General features: G+C 38.2%; 1 protein-coding gene across 2 annotated transcripts in view; it reads right to left on the bottom strand.

Annotated features, from left to right (window-relative positions):
• LOC131055265 (protein root UVB sensitive 1, chloroplastic) overlaps window positions 1–26,865 on the bottom strand; it is a 112,528-nt gene that overhangs the window by 1,161 nt on the left and 84,502 nt on the right. Inside the window, exons 6-7 of one of the 2 annotated variants that reach the window (XM_057989812.2) lie at window positions 18,610–18,728; window positions 17–193 (exon numbers count right to left, since the gene is read on the bottom strand). In XM_057989812.2, the coding sequence (XP_057845795.1) occupies window positions 17–193; window positions 18,610–18,728 (296 nt within the window). Of the gene's footprint in view, window positions 1–16; window positions 200–18,609; window positions 18,729–26,865 lie in introns of both variants that reach the window. The other variant, XM_057989811.2, reaches the window with a different exon arrangement.

Raw genomic sequence — 26,865 nt, 5'->3', positions numbered from 1 at the left:
GGATCCTAGTACTTACATTAAATTTACCGGCATTTTCAGCTAAAAGATACTTTTCATTTTGGTATAGATCAAATAGAGCATCTGCTTCCCCCTTGCTATGTATGACATTATTGAACTTAGATCCCAATTGCAGTTTTGCATTGATTTCTTCCGCTGCCTTCTTTGTTTCTGGGGAAAGTACCTGACTTGATATCTGAAACTGAGATGTTATAAAATGTCAAAAAAGAGAAAAATAATATATAACTCTGAATTGAGAGCCACAACATCCAGGGAAGATCAAAACGTTAAGATTAGACTTAAAAAGGGGAACAGATATCAACAAATATAAGTCTTGTTTGAGAAAATTAAGTCAAAATCAAGAGTCTAAAAACATCAAGATGGCCAGGCATCTGTATGTGGACCCCGTTCTCAGTTATAATAGATATCCATGTAAGGTGTTAGCTAAAATCATTGAATGCACTAACTGATTCATCATGGATGGAGGTTACAGACAGTAACTAGAAAAGTAGAAAATACAAATCAGTGGTTCTACTGGATAGGAACAGCAGACATGCAAAATTAATATACAGATGCAACAGAGAAAAATTGCATTAAAGAGATCACATTTTCATTCCTAAAATTTACTAAGATTTGAGTTGATATTTATTTATAAATTGGCTCTTTAACATGAGCACATGAGCAAAAACAAAGAACAAGCTAAAAGTAAAACCAGTATCCAAATGAAGAGAAATAATATTCATAGGAGCATAGTTTGAGAACTCTTCAAGGACTCTCTAGAACTCTCCAGACTCCTGAGTCCTATCTCTAGCCGAGCCCACTTGCCATTGACTCCTGAAGCAAGTCCAGAAGAGTTATGGGGAGTACTCGTCCGAGTCTCCCCCCAGGACTATCCGAGTCCCAGACTCAAACTCACGAATTTTGGGCACGGACTCTCAGGTCCACTTGGGTGCTGCTAGGGAGAAAAAAAAAACATTAAAAAGTGACTTTTTCTTCACTTTAATTTTTGTCTAATCTTGACTAAAACAGGTCTGAACACCAAAATAGGAAAGGAGAGGAGAAGAGGAGCATTTGAGATCCAAAAAGACAATGTTGAAGAAACAATTTGTCATCATTTTTATACTATAGCACCTTTTAGTTTGACGCCTAACAAATTGAGTTACATTAGAAGGGAAAAGAGGAAGATGTAGATTGTATTTGGTTGTTTTTCTCATTTTGACATATCATTGTAAGCAAACATTTATAAATTTATGATGCTGTTATACATTTGGTATGAATTATGAAATTTCAAATTTCAAATATTGAGTGTTTGAAGATCATATGACATGTGTAATGTTTGAATTATGACAAAATGATAGTCAAATTAGGCTTTCATATTCTCTAAATGAATTAATTTCTTTTTTTTTATGGTAAAACTTCTGTTTTATTTTTTTCCGACTCCTAGCTGAGTTTTTTGCCACATCTGTGCCGAGTCCTATTTTGGGATGCCAAGTCTGAGTTTTCAAACTTTGCATAGGAGAAGCAATGCTAACAAAATTTTAAATGCAGCAGAAACAATAAATGGCACACTCACAGTACAGCAAGAGATATTACCTTGGAATACCCTGTGAGAGGAAAAACCCAGCAAAAACAGCACTCATTTATTGTATAAACTCAACCTTCACAACACGATAAGATATTTCTACTGTATGCTTGACATTAGTCTGTGAATATTTATAGGAACATCACCATATCGAACTGCTATTATAATCCAATGGGTATTAAACCATAGGCCTAAAAAGCTATATATAATGCGCCACCCACTACCCACCTGAGTCCCCCTCTCCCTGCAAAAAAAAAAATTAAACCCTTGCATAGGAGACACTAGCCCCCATAACCCCTAGCTAGGGAGCTGCTCTGAACCTCACTGATTATGACAATTTGTAGTGTCTATGAGGGGCTTAGAAAATGAATATCATACAACACATCCAAAAACTCGCCCACTTGTTAAATACTTTGCATAAGGGGTCATGCATTCATAAATCAGTTGCCATTGATTTATTGCATCAAGAAAACTTCTCAGTGCTAGCTGACTTGTCACAAGTCACAAACATTCTCCAAGGTATCAAGCTTCTTTAGCTATCCTTTTTGTCTTCAACCATGTCTCTAACAAAATATAATTGCACATCATCATGCTTCATCCAAGCATGATAAGTACAGTTATTTGCTAGACAGGCACTTTAACTATTGCAGTCTATCCTTATAGATTTCTGTAAGAAACCAACATCTGAACACCTTTATAAACATACAATGTCCTTGCATGCATAAGAGTCCGTAGTTGAAAGTGCAAAAATTGACTGCCTCTTGCTCCACCAAATAAAATAAACACCACTTGTAGATCTCTGGCAATCAATAACTCAGGTTCAATTTAAATCAAGAAAGCTTTGTACATCTACTACCTCCTTGGTAGCAAATTACATAATCAGTAGTGTGCTCAAATATTTGAAGACTATTTATTGTAATCCAATGTTTTTTCCCTAGGTTTGACATATATTTCTTCAAAATTCAAGTTATTTGGGCCATGTCTAGTTTGGTACAAACCATCGCACACATTAGACTTCCAACAACACTTGCATAATGAACATTACATCTTGTGTTTTGGGAAACTATTCTATAGATAACTTTAAAACATGTATGGGAAAATTAACAAGTGTGCATCCTTGCATTCTAAACTTCTGTAGCATAATCTTAACATATGTCCTCTGATTCAACCTAATTAAATGACCCCTTTCTATTTCCATGCACAAAATAAAATTTTGTAGCACCAAAATTCTTCATATCAAACTGTGATGACAACTGAGATTTAACGTCCTTGCTTATTTCCAATTAGTAACACATCAACATATAATATCATGATAGCAAAACAATCACCAACCTATTTGAATATATACATGGTAATTAGCTTTGCTTCATACAAATTCAAGTCCCCAACAAATGAGTATCAAATTTCTATAACCCCATCCCAGATGGGGACCCCCTACTTTTTTAGGCCCTCTCGGTCTTTTGTTTTGGTTTTTGGGTCTTTTGGTGGCAGTCTCGTCAGTCTCTCTGCTTTGCGAGTGTTCGGGGGTCAAACTGATTAAGTCTGCTTTTCGTTTGAGTGAATTTGGTGAAGTCTAGGGCCTGTTTCGTCAATTTTAGGGTTTCTACCTTTACTCCTAGATTTTAGGGGTTTATGTTAGGGTTTTGGAAAAACTGAACATATAACTGGAATCAGGACCCTTCAAGGAACCTCCCAGTTTAGAAAGTTCCTATTTTTTAGGGATTTTACTGAGTCTCGAAATATCTTCATTTTGCCAAAAATCAAACTTACTATATTTAGTAAGTTTCTATTCATAGTAAGTCATCCTGTGTCCTGTTTTGGGGTCTAACACTGACGTTTTGAAAAGTTTCTATTTTTGGATAGTTTGTTTTGATAGGACCATTCAGGCAAACGATGAAGATCAAGCATTCACAATTACTTCTAATTCCGGAAAGTCAAAAAAGCAGATAGAGTGAGTCAAAATGGCCAAGTGTTGGAAGCCCATTCCTGAAATGGAAAGCTCAAAAATTTACCTAAGTCCGAAGGAAGCAAGGAAATGATGAATTCCTCCTTCACTGCAAAAATCCACCCAAAGCCAAGTAAGGGCGCCAAAACGGAGTGTGCATGAAGAGATGGAAAATTGTGTGAATTCCATGCCAAGTCCAAAATTCCACCCCAAGGCAACATAGGGCACTAAACTCAAGTAGCCAAGGAATTCATGAAAAGATGCAGAATTCTACGCCTAAGGTGAAAATGTGCCCAAGAAGGCTTAAGAGCGCTGAAACCAAGTATCCATGGAATCCTAGGAAATGTTGAATTCCCCCACCAAGTGCAAAATGCACCCTAGTAGTGAAGGAGAGCGCTAGAATGGAGTGTCCAAGGAAAGTTTCAAAAAGTTGAAAATCCACGCCTTGTGGAGAATAGCACCTAGGTCTTCAAGTGGGCGCCAAAACATAGGTAGCAAGGAAAGCGTGGAAAACATTGAATTCCTTGACAAAGGCTAAATAGCGCCCTAGGAGAGAAGAAGGTGCTAAAGGGAGGTGATGAAGGAAAATGTTTAAAATCATGAATTCCTCCACCAATGCAAAAATCTGCCCAAGGAATACATAAGGCGCCAAATGACAAACATCATGAAAAAAATGGAAATCACCAAATTCCTTCACAAATGGAGAATTGCGCCATGACCAAGGAAAGAATTACTCCCTGACAATTGGTTATTTTGTATTTAAGGAATTACTCCTTGACAATTGGTTATTTTGTATTTAAGGAATTACTCCCCGACAATTGGTTGCTAGTTGGTAGTTATTGACGATTGGCGTTCTCAACCAATGTCAGTTTTGTTATATATTTCTTATTGTACTCATAGTAGGGGACCACATGCATGACATTCCTGTATCTATTGCACATCCAATAAATGAATGACTAAAAAGACATCTTTCTAGAACATTATTGCAAGTAACTAATATACTTTGTTATTCTATCACTTCCATTTACTCTATGTTAATCATTCAAGTAGAATTACCAAGTAAACATTTAGTGCCATTGTTGATATGAACCCTAGCAAAGTATAACTCATAGACAAGAATCATGGTGATGTAAGGGACAGCCTATACACAAAACCTTTACAAGCCAATGAGGAATGGGAAAACCAACTTACACGAGACCTGGTGAAGTTATGGAAAATCTCATTAAAGGAACACATTCAAAGGGAAGCTCTCAGAAGAGACATCCCTCAAGATGCCATCTAGGACAATCTAACCATCAACGAACAAGTCGTATGTTGCATAGAGTGCCAAGGCTTATCGCATGCCATTTTATCATCCTACAAGACCTTCAGGCTAAAAGGGATCAAGAGCAATGAAGGCAACAAATACTGCAATTGTATGAAGAGAGGAACCGATGGAAAGAGGAGGAACATGACACCAACAACAAATGCATCTCTAGGAATTAATGCCCATGCATCCTAACAAAAACAGTACACATATTCCAAGCAGTCACAAAGCAACAAAAGGATCAGTGAGAAGATCCCTTCGGCTAAGAGAACAAGGAGAATGATGAAGATGTCTAAGGAGAATAGTCAAAGAAACTGAAGGATTTCTAACAAAACATCCAAGCCCACCAAGAAGCAAAAGTCGAAGCGTCAATCGAAGTCATAGTTGGGAAGAAAGGAAAACCTTCACCGAAGCACACACAAAGGGAGAGTGGGAGGAGATAGCCAAACACCTACCACTCCCTAACGAAGCATATCAGGACCTTGTTAACCAAGCAGACAATTCATACGTACAATCAGCATTGGACGAAGAGGAGGAAGAAGTGAACTCCATAATTGAATTAACCAAAACATTTGAGAATAACATAAGCCACTGTAGCGTCCTAAAATTGCACCCCTTGCAATTTCCAACCGCATTTGGGGCTTCACCTAATCATGCTCACACATGTCAAAAACTTTATTCAACTCAGTAATGCACCCAGCTGCCACCTTGATCCTACCCCAAATTAGGGCAGGACCAGGGCGTGGCGCCCTGGTCCCCCTTAATGGGGACCTATCCTTGGGCCCCTCCTCCTTACCTATCTCAAATTTGAAGCAGGAGAACCCCTCTATGTCGGCTCATGTCAAAAAATTACTCAATTAATCCTATGGGCAAGTATATAAGAGGGATTTCCCCTCTCATTTGGAGATATAGATCATACATGAAATTCAATCAAGCATCCAAGCATTCAAGAGATCAAGCATTCAAGAGTAATTGAGCATTTTCAATCTTCCTTCAAGCTTTGGAGCAGCAATAGAGTCAAGATTTCAAGCATTGGAGAGGAGATCGTAATTCTAATTCATGAAATCATAATTCCATGTGGAGGCAAGCAAAACTTCACAAGGAGGTATAAGCATTTCATTTTCAGTCAATTCAACATCCCCTCAAAGAGGAGGATTTCTACTTTCAGTCATTTCAATTGCATTGTTTCAACCACTTGGTTAATTCCAAAACCGAGGTTTGACCTAAAGGCAAACCCCTATTCCCAACACATTTCCCTTTTCCTATGTGTGCAGGAAGCAGGTGCGTAGCTGTTCTTCTGGAGTTAAGCTTTATTTGCAGAGACAGAAAAACCCTTTTCGACGCGCGAAAATTTTGAAGGACCAAGAGGGGGGCGAACTGGTCTGGACACAGTCCCGGCAACTTTTGGCAAATTTTGCAGAGCAGCTCTGAATCATCTCAAACTTCTCAAATCTGGGTGCACGACAAAATCTCGAATCTATAGCTTGTTGTTTTCTCATATTTGTCTTCATTTCCAGCACTTAGTCTTAATTCAACTAGTCAACTTACAAAAGAGGGTCAAACACATTCTAAACACAACACATTTACTTAGTATTCAGTCCTTGTATCATTTAGGATTGGATCTAGTAGATTCATCCCCTCTTTTGAATGTAAAGTCCTCCAAGAGAAAATTGACTTAGTGATTTCCCCCTTCCATGTGGTGAATTTGCTAAGCCCCAATTTTTCCACTTTACAGCCACATCCAAGAGCTACTCATTTCAAGGGAACCAAGAATTGAAAGAACTGACCCAAAGACCCCCGGATGTAGTGAGTTCAAAATCACCATTTGATATAATACCACTGTAATGTACCCAACCGCACAATACCCGAATTTCACCTTCGGCAGGTTTTCACTCTCGGCAAGATTACACTCTGGGCGTACTACACCTTCAGCAGGTTTCACTCTGGGCAGGATTACACTCTCGGCATACTACACCTTCGACGGGTTTCACTCTCGGCAGGATTACACTCTCGGCGTACTGGATTACACTCTCGGTGTACTACACCTTCAGCGGGTTTCACTCTCGACAGGATTTCACTCTCGGCGTACTACACCTTCGGCAGGTTTCACTCTTGATAGGATTACACTCTCGGCGTACTGGATTACACTCTCGGCGCACTACACCTTCGGCGGGTTTCACTCTCGACAGGATTTCACTCTTGGCGTACTACACCTTCAGTGAGTTTCACTCTCGGCAGGATTGCACTCTCGACGTACTATACCTTCAACGAGTTTCACTCTCGGCAGGATTGCACTCTCGACGTACTATACCTTCAACGAGTTTCACTCTCTGCAAGATTACACTCTCAGCGTACTACACCTTCGGCGGGTTTCACTCAGCAAGATTACCAATCGTAGATATTACCTTCGTCGAAAAGATTATTGCAGGTACGGGTATGAATTATCAACACAGAGTATACACCAACAACATGGAATGGCCAAGAACTAAATATTTGTAATTATATTTCCACACGGTAGAGATAGATCCAACAATGAAGTACAAAGTGAAATATCAAAAATGATATCTCCAACGACAAACTAAGGTGGTTGCTAACCACCGAAACTGCGATTACAAAATAGGGAGAATCTTGCACCACCGAAACTGCGATTACAGAATAGGGAGGATCTTGCACCTCCGAAACTGCAACAGAACGGAACTCCAACTGGAATTCACAAATACAAAGAAAACATCAAATTCAGCATACCCTACAACTATGCCAAACTCGGCCTTATAAAGAGCTCCAGGAAGTTTCCCGAAGGGTTACAAGCAGGCCGACACTAGTTTATTATTTTATTAATTTGGGCCCCTTTATTTAATAATTAAATTTATTAATTAAATAAGTCCTTATGATATTATTTAAAATTTAGGACCACTTAATTAAGTCACTTTATTAAAATTGGGGACATTACAGCTGTAATGTACCGTACGCATTCTTGTCGTACGACAACACCACCTCCACCATACGGACAACTCCACCTCCACCGTACGCGCAACGCTACCTCCACCGTACGGCCAACACCCTCCACCGTTCGGTCAATACCGTAGGGCCAACCCCACTGTACAGCCAACACAACTCTCGTACACCCTCCATCGTACGACCCTACACTCCGTACGCTCCTTGCCTTCCATACAGTCAATTGACTCTCTGTGTATGAACTAATAATCACGGCCTCGAAAAGATGGTTCCGTTATATGCAATATGTTGGACAATATAATTAATTTAACACGATTTGGCACAGGAATGAACACACCAGGCAAGTAGAAATTCAGATTCAATAATAATAACACTTCAGATTACAAAAAAATCTCGGACTGAGGGCTGAGCAAAGTAGGGTGAGGAGTTAATCCCTCCGAAACTACGGATGCCAAGTAGGGAGGATCTTCCACCTCCGAAATGGCAGACGACTAAACTCCAACTAGGATTCGCACACACAGAGAAAACACCAAATTCACATACCTACAACAATGACTAACTCGGCCATATATATGGCTTCGAGGAAACTTCCCGAATGATTACAAAAAGAGTCGACACGAACAAAATGTTACCGCCAAAAGTAAAAAGGGCCCGAGATATAATAAATTTAACTTTCGGGGCCATACACACAATTATTAAATTATTTAATAATATCGGGGACATTACACCCTTCCATGTGGTGAATTTGCTAAGCCCCAATTTTTCCACTTTACAACCACATCCAAGAGATACTCATTTCAAGGGAACCAAGAATTGGAAGAACTGACCCAAAGACCCCCAGATGTAGTGAGTTCAAAAACGAGTTTGAAGATAACTAGAGTGCAAGCGACACTAAAGGAGGACATGTAGAGGACTCATACATGGCCAAGAGTGTAAGGCAGGCACCGGAACTTAGAGGTCAAAAAAGTCCAATCAGGTCCAACACGCAAGGAACACATCAGTCAAGGAAAATGGTGACTCCCTCAACAAGTCCAAACATTAAAAGCCATAAACTCCCAAAGTTCACGAGGAATGGGTCTAAGGATCTTGTTCAACATTGTAAAACATGTGACACCTTATGGATAGTGAGCGACCAGAGGACAAAGATTATTGGCTTAAAGTGTTTCCAGCAATGCTACAAAGTATAGCCATAGACTGGTTCACAAAGCTTGACACATAGTCTATAACCTTATGGTACGCACTAAAGAAAGCAGTCAAGGTGGAATTCGCATTGTTGCACGATGATAACAAGATTGTCATAAAGATTTACAACAACAAGCAAGGAAAGCATGACAACCTACAAGCTTATAATTGTAGGCTTAAAGAATTGTTGGTGAAGTTGGAGAACCAACTAGAAGATGGACTCAAGAAACAATGGTTCGTTGAAGGATTGATCCCTTCATTGTGTAAGAAAGTGAAGGTTGTGCCTTCATCCTCGAATGTTGACACCTACAATCGGACAATTGACCTTAAGAGCAAGGACAAGACATCCCCCCAAGGGAAGTGGAAGACGGGCAATGAAGAGAGCACAAAAGACAACAACGATCAAGAATCAAAGACAGATCAAGCCCTCTAATGAGAAATGATGAGAATGATGAAAGAGCTCAAAGCTAAGAAAGAAATTTCAAAGGAGACTAAAGAATTATGATGCACCAAAGCACAAAGGAGGAACAAGATAAGGTAGTTTTGGCAATCACCAAAGCACAAAGGAAGAAGGCACTATGCCCAAACCCTCATACAAAGAAGGAACGACTCTAAGAAGTCAAAGCAGAAGTAGAATAGGTGATGGCCAAGGAACGAAGAACCTCCAATGAAACTGCAAGTACTTCATTGCGGTTGGAGTCGAAGAAGAACATAGTATAGTAGGTGCTACAAACAATCATACCAATCAAGGTTACACACCTTCAAACTACGCCACAACTGAGAGCGGCAATCACCAACATAGTCGGTGATGACCAAAACCTGTGACAGAAAAGCACAAGTGTAGACATGATATTAGAACTACCACCCCAAGGAGAAAAAGTACCCGATGTTGTTGATGATGAACATAGGGAAGAAGTCGGTTGTCATTCAAATGCAAATGATGGGGAATAACCTAACGAACACTGTTATCGATGGAGGATTGGGATTCAACATATTGCCTGAAGATACATGGAAGTGCCTCAAGAAACCAACCCTCTAGCCATCGACATTCCAACTAGTAGGCACCAACCAACATGGAATCAAGTTATTGGGGATAATGATAGTGCAGAAGGTGACGATCAAGACCCAACATTTCTTTCTAAACTTTGTGGTTATTCCATTGTAAAAGAAAGAGTAAAATGCATTGCTCGGGAGAGGATAGTAGATTGCAACCAAAGCAAATCATAATTGGAAACAAAACACCCTCTCAATAGAGAATAATGGGAGGAAGTATGTCATCAACTTGAGGAACCAGGTGGTGAGTAAAGCGATGGCTTCCTTAGATTTGGAGTTGAAAGGAGAATCAAGAGTAGAAGACATAAGATTCATGGAACCAAACAACAAAGGAATTCTTGACCTCCAACATTGCTCTAAGGATGAAACAAGCTCTCTCAATGAACTTTTTCATTGGCAAATGGAAGACTACAAAGTGCTCCAAGCTGATTGAAAAATGTTGTAGATTAGGGAGATTGAAGAAAAAGATGACAAAGCCACAAGTTTGACATTTCCTCCGGAGTATGAAGAATACAAGGTGGGGGTAGCCTGGTTTGATGATACGCTAGCTCATAGCTTTGAGGGAGGCAAAGTGATCAAGTACAAGAAAACAAGAATGAAGAAAGTGAACTTGGGAGACGAAGGTAATCCATAGACAATTATAGTCAAAGATGATTGGGACCAAATGTTGAAGGCAGCAACATTCAAAATCTTCGTGGAATATAAGGACACTTTTGCTTGGACGTACAAGGACCTAAAAGGGATACCCCTAGAACTGTGTTCACAGGATTCCTCTAGTGCCAAGAGCACAACCCATACAAAACAGGTAAGAATTATGTTGTTGAAGTCCAAGAGGACATAGAAAAGACGTTTGAGGCTTTCAAGGTTGAAACTACTGAATGGGTCTACCCCATAGTCATCTTTGTAAATAAGTGTTGGAAATTCCTTCCTTCGAGACGAAATTCCAAGCAAGGAAGAATTCACACCCAAGGATGAATTAAAGATAAAATTTCTAAGGCAACGAAGGAACCAAGGATGAACTGAACAAGAAATTTCCCCCGGGAAAAAATTTTGAAAAATCCATCTTCCAGCATCAAATCACATCCAAATTTCAAAATTCTTTCACATTTGGATTCGTGATAGAATTTCCTCTCTCAGAACCTGGAACCCTATTTTTGGAAAGTTCCTAAAAAATAGGAGATGGTGGAAAATCATTAAAAATCTCCTCCAAAGCAAGGAATGTTCGAAAAACTTCAAGAAAATTCATGGATCAATTTTTTCTCTCTCCAGGGGTCTCTTGCCAAGTGGCAGTTGGGTCAACGCATGTTGAGTCAATGGAGCCTCTTTTTGCATGCAACCATCGCGTGAAGGTATAGTGGCGCATTCATTGCTGGAATATTTGACCATGGTGGCGGCTAATTCATTGCATGGCAACCGTCATACTTAATGCAGTGGTGGAGCATCTTTCGCATGTAACTATCGTATTCAAGAGATGATGGAGCATTTATTACACATTGGGAGAATTTGAAAGAAGTGGTGCATTTAATGCACAATGGATGCCATTTTGGGCACGTAAAATTAATTGTATATGGGCATGATGGGTCATTAATTGTTGATTCCCACCTGTTGTGACGTATTCACACATCGCCCCATTGCAAATGGGGACCCCTGCTTTTTGCTTTCTAGGGTTTGTTTTCTAGGTCTTTTAGGGTTTTGTCTGTTAGCCTTTGCAGGATGAGTGTTGTCGAGGGGATCGTTGGATTACAGGCTTTGCTTGAGCTAGGGTGAGTCCACAGGGCCCCAGAATTAGGGTTTCTTTGAGAAGTCTTCCTTAGGGCCTGGTTTTGCTCTCGTTGCTAATTGTGTCTTGCTTTGTGAGTGGGTATCATTCTTGAAGGTCCGAGCTAGGTCAAGTTGGTGAGTGATGAAGTATGGAATGTCCTGATCCTGAAATTTGGCTAAGTCTGGAATGTCCTGATCCTGAAATTTGGCTAAGTCTGGAATGTCCTGATCCTGAAATTTGGCTAGGTCTGGAATGTCCTAATCCTGAAATTTGACTAAGTCTGGAAAACTGAAGAATCCTCCAAAAACTAGATTTTGCAATATAACTTCTGGAGGTCCGAAACCACTCTCAAACATCCTGAAAGTATATATGGAATATAACTTAAAGTATAAGTGAGAAGAAGGATATAAGGAATGTCTCACTTATACTTAAATGTTATATTCCATAAAATGATCCTGACGGAGAGTTCAAAATGTCAAATTTCGCTCCTGACCCTTCCAAAGGGTCCAAAGCGAATTTCGCTCCTGACCCTTCCAAAGGGTCCAGAGCGAAATTCTCCATAAGACATTCTACTTTGACCAAAACCTAGAACTAATGCATTCCTAGGCTTGAATGAAGGCAAAAACGCTTGTTTGAATGAAGAAATGTGAAAATGAAATCAGGATCTTGGCCAAGATTAGGAATTTCGCACCTGACCCTTCCAAAGGGTCCAGAGCGAAAATCTTTGTGCACCTCAATTTATCACTTGTCAAGACCAATTTCATAGTTCCTTAGGCATGTTTGGGGGTGTCTTGACATGTTCTAACTTTAGGAGGTGAGTAAAGGTGGATGAGGTGAAGATTTTAGCCAAGAATGTGAATTTCGCTCCTGACCCTTCCAAAGGGTCCAGAGCGAAATTCTTGAAACACTCATTTTTTCCTTTAGCAAGAGTCAGGACCAAGGTGGAGATGCATGAAGAAAGATCTATGTTTGCCCCCCAAGGAAGATTCGAGTTTGAAAAATCAAGAATCAAGGTCAAAACATGATTTTCGCTCCTGACCCTTCCAAAGGGTCCAGAGCGAAAATCCTTATAACTCTTGTTTTCTTCCTTATTTTGGCTAGGCGTTGGCTTGATGGGAGATGAATGGGTATGTTTTTGCCTTGAGAGGGAGTTTGATTGATTTTGAAGAACAAGATTTTGGCCTAAAGGAGAATTTCGCTCCTGACCCTTCCAAAGGGTCCAGAGCGAAATTCTTAGAAACACCTATTTTTCCATTGGAGGAGGTCAAGTCCTTAGTTTTTTTATGGCATAGATGGAAGTGGGATAGCATGTTTTTGCCTCTCGAGGTGGTTTGGAGTTGGAGAAATGGAGAATCAAGCTCAAATCATGAAAATCGCTCCTGACCCTTCCAAAGGGTCCAGAGCGAAAATCTTCATGGACCTCATTGTCTTCCTTGTTAGGCCAAGTCCTTAGTGTCCAAGGTATGTTGGAGGAAGGATAAACATATTCTTGCCTTGAGGAATGATGGAAAGCAACAAAAGATGAAATTTCAAGCCTAGAAAGGAAATTTCACTCCTGACCCTTCCAAAGGGTCCAGAACGAAATTCCTTGTAAACCTAGTTTTTTGACCTTGCTTAGGCTTCAATCCTTGTTCCTTGGAGGAAAAATGATGAAATGTATCTTGTAAAGAAGATTGGGATTGAAAGAATGATGATTTTGGGCTAGAAAAGGAAAATCGCTCCTGACCCTTCCAAAGGGTCCAGAGCGAAAATCTCTCTAAGAGACATTTCTTGCCTTATTTGGCCAAATTTTGGTATCCAAGACATGATGAGAAGAAGAATGAGCATGATTTAGCCTTTGAGAATGTTTGGAAGTTATGAAAATGAAGGATTCTAGCCAGGAAAGGAAATTTCGCTCTTGACCCTTCCAAAGGGTCCAGAGCGAAATTCCTTATTAGCCTACTTTTTTGACCTTTCTTGGACATGAAACCTTGTTCCTAGGGCAATGAAAGATGAAATCCTACCTGCAGAGAAGTTTCAAGTTGAAAAAATAATGATTTTTGGTCAAGAATGAAAATTTCGCTCCTGACCCTTCCAAAGGGTCCAGAGCGAATTTTCTCAAAACTTCTTTTTGCTATCAAGTTTTTGCTAGGTCAAGTGTGGGATAAGGCAAAATCAAGAGGAAGTTGCCCTTAAGAGTGACTTGAAGTTGCTAGAGACCATGAAAGATGAAGGAATTGAGCCTAAAAGAGATTTTCGCTCCTGACCCTTCCAAAGGGTCCAGAGCGAAAATCCTTAAAGTCATCTTTTCTTCCAAATTTTGAACAAAGCCAAGCTTGGACAAAGGTGAGAGAGGTCATTTGGATTGCTTTGGAGTGGATTTTGGTCACCAAGAATGCAAATTTTGAAGCCAAATGAGATTTTCGCTCCTGACCCTTCCAAAGGGTCCAGAGCGAAATTCTTAAGATCACCCTTTTTTCCTTGCAAATCAAGTCAAGATTTTGGTTTTTATACCCTGGAGAGGAGTGAGGCAAGATGTTCTAAGTCTTAGAGGTAATTTGAAGTTGAAAGGATGGCAAAATAGCCCTAAAACAAGATTTTCGCTCCTGACCCTTCCAAAGGGTCCAGAGCGAAAAACCTAAAATCTACCTATTCCTTTCAAATTTATGCTAAGCTATGCCTAGACCAAGGTGAAAGATGCCCTTAAGATTGCCCTTGAGTTGATTGTTGTCTCCAGGAATGATGATTTTAGGCCAGAGGAGGAAATTCGCTCCTGACCCTTCCAAAGGGTCCAAGGCGAAAATCCTTCAATCACCTATTTTGCCTTGCAAAATCAAGTTAAACTTGGGTTGGACGTGAGAGGAGAAGTGTTTTCTAGCCTTTTGAGGTGAGTGCAACTTGAAATGATGGAGGAATAAGCCTAAATTAAGAAATTCGCTCCTGACCCTTCCAAAGGGTCCAGAGCGAATTTTCTCTAAATCACCTTTTTTCCCAAATTTGTGCCAAGCCAAGTGTTGACTAGGGCGAGTTTTGATGGGAGAGGTCCTCAGGAATGACTTTGACTTAACAATGATTATCAAACTTGAAGGAATTGAGCCAAAAAGTGATTTTCGCTCCTGACCCTTCCAAAGGGTCCAGAACGAAAATCTTAAAACCACCTATTTTCCTTGCAAGTCTAGTCAAACGTTAGGTTTTCATGGCTTGGATGGGTGCGAGGAGACATGATCTTTCCTTTTGAAGTTAGTTGGTGTTGAAAATGATGGAAATTAGCCCAAACCAAGGATTTCGCTCCTGTCCCTTCCAAAGGGTCCAAAGCGAAAATCCTAGGATCACCTACTTTCTTTGCAAGACAAGTTGAAATTTTGATTTTTGTGGCCTAGATAGGAGTGAGGCAATGTGTCCTTAGTCTTGGAGGAGAACTGAAGTTGAAAGGATGGAGGAACATGCTCAAAACTTGAAAATCGCTCCTGACCCTTCCAAAGGGTCTAGAGCGAAAAACACTAAAACCATCCTTTTCTCCAAATTTTGTGCTAAGTCAGGCCTGGACTAGGGTGAGAAAGGCTATTTGGATAATATCTTTTTGTTGATGATTTAAGTTGAAAATGCTATGTTGAAATGAATTTATCATGTGTCCTTAATCATCTTTTGGTTTGTTTTAGCAGATGAAAGAAGACCAGGCCAGGACAAGGACGACCTTCTCCAGCCCAGCATCAACAAGGACGACCTTCTCCAGCCCAGCCTCATCAAGGGCGACCTCTTCCAGTCCAACATTTGAAGGAAAGACAAAGTGGCATCCCAGTCATCACTCCTCCAATCGGGTTGGTCCAATTCAACATGTCCGGATTCAATGTACCTAACTCATGGGAGATGGCACAAACTTCGATGTACCTACCCCGGTTCTCCATTGGTCGAATATTCCAGAGAAGACGTGTCCAAATAATGCAATTATTTCATTGGCCAGAATTGAGTTTGTTGTGACAAACCCTAATTAGGGTTTCATTGTAAAATCTCAGCCATTGATCTCAAAGTGATCTGAGCCATTGAATTGTATTGAGGGCGCTATATAAGCCCTGGCTCCTCATTTGTAAAGGCTAATAGTTAGTCAATGGTTAGCTAATAGGGAATAGTTAGTCAATAATAGCTAATAGTTAATAGTTAGTAAATAGAGGCCAGAATAGTAGAATAGCAATTAGAGTAGATTAAGAAGAGAAGGCAAGACATTGTTGCCTTAATTGTAAAGACTTCTTTTCATTGAAGATATGGTGGAATATGTTGTTTCTTTGCAATGTGCATGGTCTCTTGTTGAATCTTCATTTTTGATGATAGATGATTAGATTGAGTGAAGAAAATTGTTGAATGCACCTGTGTGGAATCTGTCTAGTCCATACCACTAGCCTCTTACTGATTGTAAGTGCGCTCTGCGTGGTCAACTGGCATAAACTGAGCTTAATCTTAAGTCGTTACACGTCTATTGTTCATGCATTATCTTGAATGGTGATCATTGTCGGATGGTGTACGATTTGAACGTATTGGAAGCATCCCCAGAAGATCGCACTGAGTTGGTGTTGAATTGTTCAACTTGATGGTGAGACCCAGCCCAGTAGGACTCCACCTAGTCGTTCATCCATCTTCTCGCATTCTAGGTAGTAGAGTAAACTTCCTGAACCCTGCATCTTTTGCCATTTGTTTGTCTTCCAGTTAGTTAATAGGACCTGTGATTCCTGCAAATCAGACGTTTAGGTCGTCAAGTGTAAGTCCCCTTGTGATTCCCGCAAAATCACATCATACCACAGAGAGCTTATCCACATGTAGAGATCCTACATAACAGAACCTTGGAGTTACTCCAACTGATCCTTCAGCAAGATCTTCAGCAGTCGGGAACTTTGTTCAAGAGAGGATAAGATACTTCGGTATTTTATTCTGTGTTCGCATGTGCATAAAAAACACATCAACACCACCTTGTTGCATCATGTGTGGAGAATCTTTTTGGGAAAACCCTAATTAGGGTTTGCATGTGTCCTCAAGGTATGAAGCCTATATAAAGGGGTGACCCCCCTCATTTGTAATGGAGAGAGACTTGTATGAAATTGTTGCAATAAGTTTTTGAGATAATAACAGTGAAACATTGTTCTCTGATGGTGTCCACTTAAGTTATTTTTCAAAACTTGCATGGTTTCACCTTCCTCACTTAGAGTAGAAGTAGAATAGTGCTTTGATTTCAATGGAGAATGTAATGGTGTTTGATGAATTTCCATGGTTCATACTTTTTGCATCTTGCTGATTGTAAGTCGTAGTGTAAAGTTAGCCCGAGCCCCTAAATTTGTGCTAAATTCGATTGTGGATAGTCGTTTGGATTGTGTCGTTTTGGGTATTCAAATGCACTTTCTCGATTTGAAAATCCTCTAACATCCTCAGAAGATTGCACCGGTTCTTGCGGAGTTGTAGTTGATCTTGGCGAAGCAGAGCTTGGTTTATTTGGAATTTGTCCACTAGAGCACTATCTATTGATATCATTGCCCTTAGGAGTAGATTTAGATCTTTCTAACCCTTTCCCCTTTATTTTCAGTTCATTTTAGTTCGTTCGAAGCAAAAACATCACAAAATCGCTATATCCGATGATGGAATTCAAACCACAGCAAAGAAGTGAAAGAACGATCCAAACATAAGGCCCCTTGGATTACCAGCAATCACATCAGCCAACTGAGTCACGTCCGTAGCATAAAGGAACCTTGGAGTCAATTGTTTGAACTTCCTGCAATCTTAGCATGCAATCACACTTTGATCAAGAGAGAGTGAAGTGACCGTTAGGCAACTTTATTCTGTGTTAGGCGCTGTCATAAAAAACACGTCAACAAGTAGGTGACTCTTGATTGCATATATTTGTCATTTATTTATGGTACTAGAACTTTGTTTTCTTTTTCTTTATGAAAGAGCAAGGCTGACATAATTAGATTGTTGCAATATTGTAAATGGACCAGTATTAATAGTATTGCTTGTAGAATCATTCTATATGATAATTTTCTTCTTTTTTTTCTTTCTTTTTTCTCACATGTTGACTCTTTGATTTTGGTCAACATTATGTCCAGCATATTTCTTAATTTCATAAATAAGTAGCAGTTGTTACAATTTATCACTACCTTCAAAATTTGGTTGATATTGGAGACACTTCTCTCTTCTACTACACATCTCCAGAGTAATCTGCTGATCTGATCACCCAATCTCTTGTTTTTATTCTGTTTGTTAAATTTCAAAACAAAATTGGGGTTGTTTTTAGTTGGGTTATCAAGGAGGGTATTGGATATGATATAATGTTTAGACTAAATTGGGGTTGTTTTTAGTTGGGTTATCAAGGAGGGTATTGGAAATTAAAACCACCAATGTAACTTCCCCATACATTGACAATTGCACCCTACACATATTGGAGTTTGTACCACATAGTACACTACTCCATAAGCCACATTCTCCTACTCAATTGGCAATTGTTTCTTAGGTCTGTAGCAATATTACCATTTTGGTCCCTCAATTGGCAGTTGTTTCTTAGGTCTGTAGCAATATTACCCTTTTGGTCCATACCAGACTACTAATTAATTTATTATTCACAATCTTAATAACCATATATTTGTTATCAATAAAAAAATAGCCATATATTTTTGTAAAAATAACCATATATTTTCCTGACAATATGTTTTCCACACACCTCAATAGACAGAATCCAGATACCTAATTTTGTAATAAACATCATTTCAACCAAAAAAAAAAGTTGTTTACGATGGCCTTGTTGAATAATGTACTTCAAATCTGGCTGCAAAGAAAAAGAAATAATAAAGGAAAATTTATTTAGAACTTACTAGACATGAATTAAATTGAGCATTGAGGAAAGGTACTCGAGTAAATATGGGTTCCTCATCATTGACCTCCTTCACAGTAGGGATGCAGCCACTATAAAGGTACTCGCTGAATACTAAACCTGCAGTGTATAGTTTACAAGGAAAAAACCCATCAATGAAATCACAGCAAACACACATTTCAACTTTGATAGAATTTCTAGCAATCAACTGCCCATAAATTCTCCACTGAAAATTGCAAAAAACTCTTTATGATCTTTAGCATGCTGTTGGGATCTCTTTACAATAAATCTGTTTTCTAATTTACAAAGATATTGTATAGGATATTTGAGCATTGTGCAAACGCCTTAAAATAGCAAACAGGTAAAAGCAGTCATCAATAGTGAAATATACATAACATTCTGAAAAAAGCAAGGGTTACAATTTTCTAATTACAAAGACAAGCATATACTCTTGACAAATTTTGAGAGAATCAATTCAGTTGAACGCTCTACCAACTCTTTTAAAAATAATATCAATTACCAGAACTTTGTTATACTGTCAGATGCCAAACTTGCTGGTAGCAAGTAAATACTACATTCAAGAAAAGAAGGGGATACGAGAACCAGTTTTTCAAGGGCAATTTATCATCAAGGAGAACTTTGGAAGGAATTTACCATATAATTATTGGAAGATGTGGGGTTACGGATACCAGTAAGGGGGCATGACCAACATTAAAATTAGGAGAAATAAGTAATGGAATAAGGGTATTGCTATATAATATATAAATTTGGTCCCCTAAACATGTGGGTACAGAACGGGAACATGATTCTCATTCTTATAATGGAGGTTCCTATTAACAAACGATAGCCTTTCCACATACGAAAGTTTGAGTATAATCTGGATTTTGAAAGTCTCTAGATATACAATATCACTCTCAAAGATGTGCACTAAAAATAGACTTCAGGATGGATAGGTCAAGAGTTGTTTAGGTAACTTTATGACAATTTCATTGAGAGGCTCTAACACAACAAACATCCATTTAAAACCCCAAAGAGCAGGTGGTTCCCCTTCAAACTGTCACTTTCCCACCAAGTATATCATCTTGCACATGCATGTCATCCTTCACAGTCGGGTACCTAAGTTATCTTGCAAATGTAAGTCATACTTTATGAAATGACCTACCCCCGTGTGCCACTAATTTTTTGCACTCTTTTCCTTAATTTAGTACTCAAACATTTAGACAAACAGTTTGCTTGAAGTTGCTGATGTATGTTTCAATTTTCTTTGCAAGGGTATTCATATTTGCTTGTGTTTGTACATAAGTCCATGCTATAATTCCCAAGGAAATATGCATATCAAGCATTACATAATGAACTAGCAATGGATAAATATTTCATTAAATCTTGTTATGCAAAATACAGAGGATAAGCTATGATCTCAGACCTGTTTTTGTTACATCCCACTTGTGCCCTAGTTATTTTTATGCTACTTTACGCCATGTTATATGTGCCCTAGTTGTTCTATGCTATAATTACGAGAAGTAAATCATGCCCTAGATGTTTTATGTTTTAACTGAATGATGATGCCCAAGATGTTTTATGTTATACTTATAATTGAATGATGTTATTTGTGCTCGGTATAATGAAATGATGAACCATAACTATTAAATTGATGTTTTAAAATTTAACATGATGACATTTAAGATGTTTTACCTTTGTTGATAACATTTTTGAAATGTCAAAGTTATGACAAGATTTCAGGCTAACTGTTTGAACTGGCCAAGTGTGTGCAGGAGTTCGTCATCCTTCAACCAGGGGAGGGGAAGTATCATCAGGTCGGGAGGTAAGGAAAGAGAACTCGTGCCATCTAGAAACCCTAATTGTAAGTTGAGTCAGGTCGTCTCATATTGACCATGTCTTTCGTCAATCGGTTGTCAGGTAACCCTAATTAGGTTTGAATAGGAGTTTTTAGGGTTTCACGACTCTAAGTTGTAGATTCGTTTCCAAGCTAATTTATTATTATTTTAATAATGAAATTTAATCATTTTATCGTTCATGCTTTAATATAATCTATACATGTTTATATTAATATATATACATATTATATGCGTATTTCTCTATACAAGCACTTATATGTATGTATTCATTAATGTTGTGCGAGTCTAGTGTGATTTATCATTAACACCGAATATATATACCTTTATTTAAATGAATAAAAGCTTCTTTGAAAGCTTATCTTATTTTAATTTATGAAGACTTTATATTGAAAGCAACAGCATAAAGTCATATGTGGAAATATCGATTTCTATGAAAGGGAAATTTCATTATATATCTCCATCGGGCATAAAATAAGGAAAATGTTTTGTGTTGGAAACCACCGTAAGGGCAAGACTAAACTCGACATGCCTTTCATGTGTTTTGGCAAATGCATTGAAATTAATAAGAAATTAAGTCAAAATGTGATGAAGTGATTCTTCCAGAAGCTTCTAAAGGGAAGAAGGCATTTTGGCGTGAGTATTATATTCTCCGGGAAGAAAAAGGGCAGCAGTTTTGGTGTGATCTTTGGTAATGAAATTTGTTGTAATGCAAGTGAAATGAGGTTAGAATTAATTTAATCCTCTCATATCATAAGAGATAATTTATTTTGGGAAAGAATAAAAACACTTCTTCTGCAGCTTTGTTTGGTTTTGAAAATACGGCTCTACAAAACAGTTTATTTGTTTCTTCATTTGGGAGAATAAGAGCGACTGTTCTGGAAAGTGGTGCCTTGTTCAAACCTGTTTGTGGCATCCATTGGAGAATGCGTGGGGCTGCTCAATCTGCAAGGAAAGGCACAGCAACTCGTATTACTCTCTGTTTACCAGGTCATGCTACTCTTTCCAAGCCTAGACAGCTTTGTGCAATTAATCTTTTTCTCTAAATTTCGAATTATGAAGGAAAAGGGTTGTAAGAAAGTAATTAAAATTCAGTAAGACTGTGTATTAAGCAAATGGTAGTATGATAGATGTATATTTCTAAAGATATACTAAGTATGGCTGTAAGTTTAATTTTAAAGGCAAGAAATGCATGTACTTTGATGTATTATGTAGTAAGCAATTACTAATGGCAATTTGATAAAGAAATTAACCACAGCATACTGGATAATGACTGATGGAGATATACATTCTTCTGAAGTTGAAGAATATACTATACTGTTCATTATGCAGTATGGCTGTGTATGATTCCATGGACAGTAGGAAAATGTTTACAGTATATAATTTTACAGTATGGCCATGCATTTAAATTATGGCAGAATTTAGTTCTTAAATGGAATAGGAAAGATATTTGCCTAAATTGTTAAACTGGTCTTTGTAGTCTGGTATTAAGAAACCCCAGTTGGGTTCTCAATTAAACACTTATAACCATTGAGGTACATTAATACTTGAATTTATCCAAGAAGGAAATGAATGAGCTGTTTAGATTGCCTTTTTAGTTCTGACATTATGAAATACAAGAAATAGGTACTAATCTTCAGCTGGGAAGCAGCTCTAGAACTTGAGATTAACCTTGTCTGATAAGATGTCTAATTTTCTCCTTAGTTGGAAAAGGGAGGACAGGCAAGAGTAGCTTTTCAGTACTCAAATATGCAGTTTAGCATATCAGTATAACAGAGCACATAAACATTGCAGTGACATCAAAGTCATGTCATGAATGATAAACATACGAGTATTGAGAGTACAAGAGAGCAGGCAACTATAGCCTATCTTACCTTTTGTAACTAAGGCATTATTTTAAATTAAACCCATGTTACCATAAATAGAGAGAGAAACAAATTAGGAAACTGCTTAAGAACTATTGTCTGGCTACTTAATTTCTGTATTTGCTTATTAGTGGCATTTGGTCACTAAGTGGTTGCGATAATGGTCATCCAAAACTTAAAACTCTGAAACAAAACCTATGTCCTAGAACCTCAAGTTGCAGCCGAGAAGGATGGAACTTTGACTTCATACTTAAGTGTGATTGCATCTATTTGAAAACCTTTGGCCAAGGTGGTTCTCATATCAAGAGCGTCAATCAGTTAAAAAGTTCAGATATACACCCCATTCAGAGGTCATACTAGTTAGGGGTATCCTATAGTGTATGATCATCTAGGGAGTTGTGTAGGATTATACACCAAGTCTCAGATGGCATGAGTTCAACTTCTCGTTACCTCCCTGCGAAGGGTCAAGACAATCCAGTTGGATATGGCACGGGAGACTAGTAAGTCCGGGGTTGGGCAGAAAAGCGCCCTGATGATACTTTCCCTCCTCATTGGTCTAATGGTAAAGTTATGAAAGTTCAGAATATTGGCATCTGAAATAATGTATCTTCTAAACCTCTATTTTCGTTTAATTTAAAATGTTAAAGTTTTCAGTTGTATCTACTAATTTTGCTCATAGCTTAGATCTCTGTTCAATTCAAGATCAGTTTTAAGTTCAAGTTTCCTTTCAGTTAATTAATATTTTTTTAAAAATGCTCGTGTTTCCTTCCTTTCTGTTTCAAATTGAAAAGTTATAGTTTATTTTGCATAGTTTTAAATTGCATGTAACAGTTTTAAGGTAACAGCAAATTGCCACACTCAGAAAATTATTGTTTGACAATCCATTTTGACCTTCAGCTTCAATGCCAAGACTTGGTATTCTCTCAGGAAAGTCTTCTTCACTACCAGCAATCTTTTCATCACTATGAGCAAGCTAAAGCTCAATATTTCTTTGCCTTTCATCGATCATTCAAGCTCCCACAACAAAGATATGAAGTCAAGCTCCATGCCAAGCAAAGGAATTAATCCATGCCAAAAAATGAAACCAAATACTGTAGCCGCAGCACTACTCACGACCACTATAGCATTCAAAAAGGACTCCTAACCTCCCAGCAAGCTCCATGACCTCCCTCACAACTCCCATGACATTTAGATACAAGCAAAGCTCAACAACAATTAGTAGATTGAACAGCCACGATCAGTAGTTTGATGAAAACCTTGCAAGGTGCAATGGCCTCTATATTTCTATTCCACAACTTCTGCAACAAATCTCGGTATTGGCGTAAAAGCTGAATAAACTGATCTCTTTCTACTTGAGTGCAATTGTTGCCAATATTGACAAACTTTGGATCATCATCAGATCCATTGTTATACTTTTCGTATCCCATAGGAGAATCAGAAGTTTCCTACTATTGCCTCTTGATATAGCGATCATGCTTATCAAAAGGTTTCTAAAGCGAAACCAGCCCTTTAGGAATTTTATTCCCTTTCAGTTGAAGAATTTCTTCATCCGACTCGGATGATGTATCTAACATTGAGTCTGAAGATGAGGAAGAAGAGTTACTCCCTTCAAAATACAGATTATTAAAATTGTCTTTGGTCTGCAAGAAATTAATAATCTGTTTATCATCATTAAAAATCTGCCAATGATCTCAATTATCAGGCACACTAGGTCTGTAGATCAATTCAATGATATACTTGTCTTGACCAAAATCAAGATGTGGAATCAAAAGAGTAGATAAAACCGCAAGAGAATCAGCTCTATCATTATATTCACGGGGTACAACTGAAATACTGAAAGCATCAAAACCTTAAATATTTTCCCACACAAGGTTGCAATAGTGTTTGAGTCTGTCATTCCTTGTCTGATATATATTCCTTACTTGACAAACTACCAACTTTGCGTCACCTTGGGCATGGAGATTCGTGATTCCTCTTTTCAGCGCAACACCCATTCCCAACAAGAGCAACTCATATTCAGTCGTATTGTTGGTATTGGCGAATTGCAACTTAAAAGAATAAGGGAAGATCTCTCCCTTGGAAGAAATGAGAACAACACCAACTTCAAATCCGTTAGCAGCACAACTACCATCAAACTCAAGAGTCCAAACATCATTTGAGCTACTACCTTCATTAGAATTACTGGTACTACCTTCCTCTGAAATAGGCGTATTCTGAAAAGAAAAACAATCTTCTTCCTCCATAGGAGAAGATGAACCTTCTTCTTCAATAGGAGAAGACTGAACTTCTTCTATTTGAGTAGGTGATTGAACATCTCCGCCAACAATAAAAGATGAGGCATCTTCGACCATGACATAAGAATCGGAAGAACCTACTTCCGACACTTGATTTTCATCAGCATCAGCAAATCTTTCACTGGCTGAACGTAATGAAGAATCAGAACCACTGCAGGGCCAATCTTCAGCAAACTCAGAGACTTCATCGATATGGAGATGATAATTCCCAAACTCGGCAAATTCAAAAACAGTTTGGGCATGGGGATCATTTGATTTGACAACCATGTACTTGGTCTCCCTTTCAGGTACTAACTTCTGCACAATACCTTTGACAGGTATCCTTGCTTTGGTCATGTCCGTATTGAGTTCACCTCCCACATCTTTACAAAAGTTACGGCCAAGTAACATTCCGTAAGAGGCAGAAACATCTGCTACCAAAACAGTCATCTTTATCTTCTTTTCTGGAAAAGCTACAAATGTAAACTGAGCATCTTTGATTTACCCAATTAAGGGCACTTGCTTCTTCTCCATGGAATAACAAAGACCAAAAGTTTGGTCAAGGTCAGCCCTAAGGCATGAGCTAACTTAGCTGGCATGACATTATCGGAGGCGCCAGAATCCAAGACACAATTACTTAATTGGAAACCATTAATGAGCAAAGAAATATAGAAGGGCTCTATTTTCCTAGGACAACAGATGGGATGGTTACCAAATGGTTGGGCAGATTCTTAGGTTCTGAGATAGGAGTACTTTCAACTATAGGACGAGTGTCTTTACTTTTCACAAAACTAGCTAACCTATCAAACTAGTCAGGATTAGCTTGTAAGTATTCAACTTCAGACATTTGGATTTTGGTCTTCCTAGCATGATCAATAATATCAAAAGCTTGAAACAAACCAGCTAAGGAAGAATGAGGATTATCAATTTGGGGCTTAAGATTAGGCATATCGGACTTTGGATCACTCGAAGAAACAAAAAGAGGATTGTTACCACTTACTTGACCTTTCGCTACATCCTTAGGAAGGGTAGGCAGCGGTGTTCCTCTTTTAGCAATAGTAAAAAACAACTGGGAATCACCCGTAGCTTCTATTGCTTCTTCTTGTTGAGTGTGATAACCCCTACGGTATCACCTGATGTAAAATTATTAAATAATATTAATATACGAATTAATTAAATAAGGTTATTATAAATAAATGATTAAAATGTTAATATATTTAATATATAAAATAATAAAGGAAAAGTATTAAATAAATGATTAAACTGGTAATATATTTAATATATAATAATAAAGAAAAGTATTATTTAATATTTAATATATTTAAAATGTCAATATTTAGTAATAAGGAAACTATTATTAATCAACGCTATTAAATAAATTACAAACTATGTAAAATACCAAAGGAGGCCCCCCCGCACGAAGTGGTGCGATGGTAATCACATCCCTTCATGCGGAAGGGGACCCATGGAGGGATACAACCCTTCACGGGGTATAAGGGAGGAACAGCAGCACATAGAATGGGAAGGAGGGGAGCGCATGGTATAAGGAGGACTGCTGCGTAGACAGAGAAGGAGGTCTGGAAACTACTGCTGCGGGTTACGAACAGGTAAGGATGTCACAAAATATATATATGTTAAGGAATATAAGTAATGAATATTTAATATATATGTTAATGAATGGTTTTTATATGTTAATGAATATGTGTAAATATGTTAATGAATAGGTGTAAACATATGTTAATGAATATGTGTAGATATATTTTAATAAATACATATTAATGAATAGTTAGGAATATACGTTAATAAATAATTATGAATATATGATAATGGATATTTTTGAATATATGTTAATGAATAGTTTTTTGAATATATGTTATGGAATACTAGGAATATGTAAATGTAGATTATGGAATGGAAAATAGTAATGAATTGTAAAATGTTATATAAATGTGATGGAGGCTATAGGGAGGAAAGTCCCTTATCCTAATGGAGGGATTATGATAATCCCTGGTAGGCAGTATATACTGAATATCTATATGCATATATGTTATGGCTTGATTGACAAAGCTCGTCCAAGAAGAGACGGATCTGGCCAGTCCTCTCTGGTAGACTTGGATGATGAGATGCATCATCCAAGGCAAGAAATGGATCATATATGATGGTCTTCCTTGGTATGGCTTGGGTGTAAGAAATTACATCCAAGACAGGAATTGAATTAACCTTTGATTTCCTGGATGGCTTGGGTGTAAGAAATTACATCCAAGAC

Source organism: Cryptomeria japonica, chromosome 2, assembly GCF_030272615.1.
Source record: "Cryptomeria japonica chromosome 2, Sugi_1.0, whole genome shotgun sequence".
Classification (NCBI taxonomy): domain Eukaryota; kingdom Viridiplantae; phylum Streptophyta; class Pinopsida; order Cupressales; family Cupressaceae; genus Cryptomeria; species Cryptomeria japonica.
Note: the sequence above shows the minus strand (reverse complement) of the source record. Positions and strands in the feature narration are given on the sequence as shown.